We start from the raw sequence: 6,942 nt of genomic DNA on the forward strand, positions 1-6,942 counted from the left end.
GTTTTATGGGTAGAGTAGTTTATTTTTCCTGTAATACTTCATTATAGTTTTTTAAGACAAAGCTAATTGAAAGGGGAGCTTAGCAGAGTTTCAACCAGGGATTACAAATAATTACTTTTTTTTCTTCTGTAGTTTGGCGTCCCCTCCAGCAGATGGCACTCTAGGCGAATGCCTAGTTCGCCTATGCCAAGAGCTGGCTCTGCAGCCAGCATAATTTCATTGAAAAATTAAATAACCTGTTTATGTTGAGCCTTGTTCCTTTTAGCTATTTATCATTGAGCTAACTGATATGTAGCATTAAGTTGCACAAAACTGGGAATAACAACAATGAAAAACACAAAATGTTTGGTTGTAATGTGTTCTAATCTTTGTATTTCTACCTTTAAATTAAAATAAATCAGGAGTTTAATACCCTAACCTCCTGGTTCTGGAGTTCAGTTTTATTAGTGTTGAAACCAGGCTATCGTGATTGTTTATAAAGGACGACTAAAAAACTCAAGACATATAAAATTAGTTTAACTTAGCAGCAGGAGGCTTTTATTTTGAAGGAAATACGTTGACTCGAAGTAAAACCTTCAAAAAAGGCTGAGATTTGTCTGACTTTTTTTTGCAGAAAGAAGATGTTGGCAGGGTAGATTAATGCTGCTGAAAATCTATTTATGAGTTCTCCATTTTTAAGGTTAAAAACTCACACAAATTTACCAATTCCATAATAATTCATTTATCTCTTTCCTTAGTGTTAAATGATTTAATACAAACATAAGGGATCCTTCAGATTTTACGATCTTGTCACTAAATGACGACGAGATAAAAATCCCTTAAAGCTGAACAAAAAAGAGCAAATCAGTCGACTGAATGTGATTTGCTGCTGATTAAATGTTCAGTTTGAAGTCCAGCAGCACAGGGAGGGAAACTCTTCCTGTTGCTCTCTCCCTCCTCACCTCCCTCCAGCTCCTCCCTACAGATCTCCTAGCCCTGCCTCTAGTTCTTTCACTCCAGTACTCCCTGCCTCTGCACGTGTAGCGACGCGTGCACGTGGCCGTGGCGTGTGAAGCGGGGAAGAGATTAAAGGCACACAACTGCAAACACTCTGCACACTGCTCTGCCTGTGTCACCCTCTCTCTCTCTCTGGTTCGGCTGTGTTTTGACCCTGCTGCAGATTAAACTTTCTGCTGGTTAGGAGTGACTGATTGCACTGTACCATCTGCAGTCCATAGATCACATGCCGAGGCTACAGTAAAAACCACCTTGTCACAGCTGTGAAGTTGACTCATCAAAAAAAGAAAAAAAAGAAATAGGAAATAAGCTCAGGACTTTCTGGATTGTTGTTCTTCTTCCTGTGCACAACTTTTTTGTTTTCTGCGCTTCTATTATTTATTTTATTAAAAGAGTTGGTTCTTCAGTTTGACCCTAGATCTGAGGAAGAAATGCTGTGTCACTGTAAAACTCATCTAAACTCAAAGAAAACTGAATAGTTTGTTAAGGGAATGTTAGAGACGCCACATAACCTTGATTGCAGATCAAACCAGCTTTGGATAGCTGCTCGGTGGCGACGTAGGACATTGTGTCCCTTTAGGCTCGTAAACTCTCCAGAACTTTGTCATGATACCTGCCACTAGGCCCTGGGTCTGAGTCAGGTTTGCTTACCGTGCAGGCAGTCAGTTCCTCCGGCGAGACCCTGCGGCTGGGCCACCTCCAGGCCGATGAGGGACGGGGACGAGGAGGACGAGGGCGAGGAGGACGAGGACCCCGGAGGGGAGGAGGGCGGTAGGCATTGGGAGCTCTGGTTGGGCACCGCCGACTGCGAGCTCTGCGAGGGGATCTGGGCCGAGCTGGAGCTGTTGTTGCTGTGCGCGCTGCCCATCCCGTTCTCAGTCAGGAACTCCTCCAGGTCCATGTACTGGAGCTGGAAGAGGCCGCTGTCCGCCTGCAGGGTGCGATCCCACAGGAACTGGTTGAAGTTTCCTCCATTCCCACCTCCTCCTCCTCCTCCTCCACAACCGTTACTGCTGTTACTGGTGACCATTCCATTACTGTTCCTCAAGGAGCACACTCCCAAAGAGTCCTCATCAAGGTCCAGTCTGTCTTTATCTAAAGAGAAAACAAAAAACAAAATTTAAAGTGTGACATGCATATACATTAAATACAAAACACAGAAACCATTGTTTGAAATAAAACATACCCATTTTGCTGCATAACTGTCGTATTTTCTTTTGATCAAAGTGAAACAGGAAGTGACATCAAAGGGGGAACTCTTTAAGAAAGAGAACTCTTTGTTCTTTGATTATTAGAATAATATTTGAACTCTGACTCTTCTTCTACTCTGATAGTGACTCAAAAATCATCAGATTCTTCTCTACAGTCTGTGTTGTTGGCCATTGTAGCAATGCAGACATTCCCCTTTGACATCACTTCCTGTTACTTCACATGGGAATATCTCCACAACTGCATTAGCTGCATTCAGTTTTTTTGCACTATGTTATCTTTCCAAAAATGCATTCATATTGATTACAAAAATTCGATGTCACGTGCACTTTAACTTTAGACGAGACTTCATCAGCTGTAAGTACACGAGATGAGACGTCCTCCAGAGATGTTTCAATCCCTGGCCTTTCATCGCTTCGCAAATTGTGCAAGGACTAAAAACGAAGTGGCAGGTTTATCTTTAAAATCCCGCTCTCACAGATGGACCAGATGGTGCCTGAGCTGCAGCGTTGAGGCGAGCGCCAAAAACCAGTTTGTTGTCGTAACGCAAAAAAAAAAAAAAATTAAAATAAAAACCTTCCAGAAAGAATCTCATATTAGCCAAGGAGAAGCATCAAAAACACTCGACTGGTTTAGGCAACGGAATCGAACCTAAAGCATCTCCCTGCAATCTGGAGCCTAAACTTTTAATCACGACAGGGATTATAATCCAAGGGAATAACTCGTCAGGGTCACAGAGGAGGCATGTGCAGAGCCGCATGAGACTCTTGGAGGGGAAGTTTGTGCGTTCAACTGTCAAATGTTCAATAAAATGAGAAAAATACAAGTCGTGTACATTTTTTTAGCTCGTTTCTCACCTTTTGTGTCACAAGAGTTCTTCAGACGGTGGTCCCCCTTCATGGGCTGCTGCAGGAGGGACTTCAGACCAGCCATTGAGTTGACGTGACCCCCTGTAAGGGACTGGGTACAGCTCCCAAACTGTGGGCTCGCCCCGGCTGGAAGGTCAGGGGTCGGGAGCTGGGAGAGCTGCCTGGACATCTCAGACCGGCGGCGGCGAAGGGTCTCTCAGGCAGGCGGACAAACTGGGGGGCTGGTGGAGGGTCGCTGCAATCTGAGCAGAGTGCCTGCTGATAGACGAAGTGAAGGCTGCAGAAACAGGCGAAAAGGGGGGTTTGTAAAGAGGGGGTTGGTGGACAAACTTTTACACTGCAGTTAGTGTTTCTCATGAACAAACAACCAGCCTTACCTTTCAGTGGCTGAGATCCTTATTTTGTTGTAGAAATATTTTCAAAGTATTCCATTGCTGCAGCTTGAAGGACTGGAACAGACAGTTGGAACAAGGATTACCATGACAGCTCCGCACAGTCACGAGGAACAAACAAAAAAATAAAAATAAACCAAAATAAAACAAATAAATCAACTCACAAACTGTGAAAAGTAGGCAGAATTAAGTCGTCTGGAGATAAAATCAAAAATGGATATAAAAAAAATAGATCCCCCTTTAAAAAAATGGTTCCTCCGTGGAGAAAAAAAAAGAGTGTAAACACACAAAAAGAAAACAACAGGGATGACAAGTTGCTGCTTCTCTCTTCTGCTGTCCGTCAGTAGTGAGGAGGAGGAGGAGGAGGAGGAGGGAGGAGGAAGGGTCGTTTCCTTTCTGTCTAATTATTTTTTTATCCCGGAGGAGGAGGGGGGTGCAGCAGTCACGGGCTTGTGTTCGGGCTGAGCGACGTCCACGTCCGAGCCGAGCCGTCCTCTCTTACCCCCGCCTTTTCTTTTTTTTTCTCTCTGTTCCTCAGCTGGAACGGACACGGGCAGTTCACGTGACGTCACACACCTCGCGGAACAGGCGCGAGGAGAAGTGGGCGGGGCGTTAATAAAAAAATAAAGCCTCCGGGCTGTTTCTTGGCACGCTCAATATTTATGAGGCACACCTACTCCTCCTCCTCGTGCGTGAACACACATTCCTCGAGGAGGTTGTTTGTTTTGTCTGACAGGTACGGTCACCGTGATTTTATTTTTTTTTTATTTTTTATATCGTTTGTCAAGTTCACGCGGCTTGCGAGCTGAAACATTCTCTCCATTTAAAAGTGTTACTCCAAATAATTATGTTTGATATTAAAGGTTTAAATGTTAGGTTTAGTTCTCGCTGAGCAGGTTTCGGCTGCCCACGCTGCCTGCACGGCTTTTCCAGTTTCCTTGTAATCCACGGAAAACGTGAGTCTGCCGTTCTCCTTTTTTTTTTTTTTTTCGTCGAGAAGGAACGCTTCAGCACGTTGCCTCCCGGTGTACAATGGCTGTTCCAGCTCACGTGTGTCAGGCACGCGGGTAAACAGGCCAGTCCGCTGGCTTGCTCCGTCGCCGATTGGCCACAGCAAGTTAGACGCTCCGCCCACTGGAGCAAAGCCATTGGTCAGAAACGGGTCAAAGAAGCCCCGCCCCCTCCTCCCTCCGCCGGCTGGGATTCACCCCTCCCTCCCGTAGTCAGTGCATGCCACTGCCGCGTGAGACCAGTCTGAAAGGCTAGGAAGTGCCATGCGTGTCTGTCTGCCGAGCACATGAAAAACGAAGCGCGCGCCACAGGAATTTACCTCCGCTTTCTCTGCTGTTAGACACACAGAGCTTCAGGGAAACAGAAAGAGGAATAAGATGACAAAATATTTATTGAATCAAGTTATATAACTGTGTTTTATTACACATTAAATGTACTTCTGATTATATTTTTGCCCAGGATGTAGGACAACTTATAGTAAAAGCTTACAAACCTATTTAATACTTCGCTTTGAAGTAGTCAGATTTTATTACAATCTTCTTGAATAGCTTCTCTAATCATCTCTAATAATCTTCTATAGCTTCTCTGGAGCTACAGAAGTCCTTTCAAAGTTTTTATTCCAGTCCTTGTAGCTGACAATTAACATGACATGGCATGTTCAGTGGCACCACGGGGTGGGGGTAATGGCCACCACCACAAAAGCACACACACACACACACACACACACACACACACACACACACACACACACACACAACCTCTGAATGATGTTCTGCACTCAGTCGTTCACATATGTACAAGCTCAAAAAGCATTTTCACATCCAGTTCAACCCCAACACTGCAATGCATTATTGAAGACACAGGCGTCACTGTCTTCCAGCAGCTATAAGGACAAAAAAAAGAAAATAAAACAAAAATAAAGTAAAAATCTGTCATCCCCCACTGCCAAAATGACTGTTGTCCCCCTCTTGTTGCAAATGATGCAGAACTGTGCCGAATTACAAAGAACAAGCTTGACTGATACCTCCATCACTGCTACTGAGCCTAAATATGAGGGGACAAAACAGTTTATTTCCGGACCAAAAGGCTGTCAGCGATTCCTTTAGCTTGTCTCTGTGTATTCCCTCTATTATGTGCGCTGCCAGCTGAAACAAAATCAGAAGACAAATCCCAACAGCTGGCAACGAAAAAAGAAACTATTGTTTGGAATCATGTGATGCCGAGGCTTCTGTGCAAGCTGTGGGGATTGGGAGTAGAGGTTGCCCACCAGGTGCTTTCTGCAGCCAGGTTATGCTTTGAGCTTTTTGGTTGAAATGTTGCATGATTTTTTTATAAACTTTTTTTTATGTCACCACAGGAGTATATGCACTGCTTAGCACCATGTGATGTCTGTATAATGTCAATCTATCAAAAGCTGGATCAGAGGCTTTTGCCGCGTGCTCTTTGCCCTGCAGCAGTGTAGAAATCCATCATCCAGCGTTTGTAACCCAACACCCACTGTGTTGTTGTTGGTCCTTCATAATGGTCGCCACTCAGAACATTATCCAAAATAAAGCCCATGCATATAAATAAAGGCTAACAAAACCTGAATGATGTTAGATGAAAATGTCAGTGTTTTGACCAAGTATGGGTCTCTGCAGTGCATAGAGGGAGTTTCTTAGCCAAGTGGGTGGAGTTTGGCAAAACTGATTGGTCCAACTGATGTGCCTTGTAGGGTGAGTTAGAAGATGAAGAAATGGTTTTAGTAAAATTATTGTGAACATAGTATAAATACGAGTTATTGACCGTCTATAGCAGGGTTATTTAACTGGTGGCTCGTGGACCAGTGACTTCCATCCGGCTTGCCAATGAAGCAACACCTCAAAAAACATTTATACAAAAAACTGTTAAAATGTATGTTTCAATAAAACAGAATAAACACATTTAAAAGATAAAAGATAATACTGTTACATGATGCAGTGTTTCACTTACCATTAATGAGCAAACAACCCCTGTCTGTGTGTGATGTCCAGTTCTCTGAGCTGTTGGCTTTGAATAATGTGGACTCCAGAATGATTTAGTTGAATAGCCCTGGTCTATTTAAAACAGAACAATGTCTCAAGTAAAAGTTACGAACATGTAAACATGATTTATTGACTTTAAATCTATTGTGAGTAGCACTTTCCTTTCTCAAGTTAGGACTAATGTTAAAATTCACGTAAAAAAACTGTTTTTTCCAGGTGTACGACATTTAAATTTGGTGTGACTAGCACCAACCTGTCTTGAGTTGACTAAAATTAATACATAAAGTTTTTGGTGCGTTTTGATCGTTCCGACAGAGCTGCACATCTCTCTTTAACCAATTGAATTGTTATGGCTTCTTCAAACTCCACCCAAAGTAGTCAATCTAACCAAGCATGTCTTTAACAAACTCCTCTCATAAAAATCAAAAAGACCAATCATGTCTTTGACAAGCTCGTCCCACC

At 43.4% G+C, this 6,942-nt stretch overlaps 1 protein-coding gene across 1 annotated transcript in view; it reads right to left on the reverse strand.

Annotated features, from left to right (window-relative positions):
* LOC106536980 (hepatic leukemia factor) overlaps positions 1 to 4,645 on the reverse strand; it is a 12,061-nt gene extending 7,416 nt beyond the window's left edge. Inside the window, exons 1-4 of the mRNA XM_014034346.1 lie at positions 3,631 to 4,645; positions 3,452 to 3,523; positions 3,063 to 3,351; positions 1,648 to 2,091 (exon numbers count right to left, since the gene is read on the reverse strand). Of these exons, the coding sequence (XP_013889800.1) occupies positions 1,648 to 2,091; positions 3,063 to 3,243 (625 nt within the window). The 5' untranslated portion in view covers positions 3,244 to 3,351; positions 3,452 to 3,523; positions 3,631 to 4,645. The remainder of the gene's footprint in view (positions 1 to 1,647; positions 2,092 to 3,062; positions 3,352 to 3,451; positions 3,524 to 3,630) is intronic.
* Between the last annotated feature and the right edge of the window lie 2,297 nt (positions 4,646 to 6,942).

This window comes from Austrofundulus limnaeus, unplaced genomic scaffold, assembly GCF_001266775.1.
Source record: "Austrofundulus limnaeus strain Quisiro unplaced genomic scaffold, Austrofundulus_limnaeus-1.0 Scaffold2063, whole genome shotgun sequence".
NCBI classification, from domain to species: domain Eukaryota; kingdom Metazoa; phylum Chordata; class Actinopteri; order Cyprinodontiformes; family Rivulidae; genus Austrofundulus; species Austrofundulus limnaeus.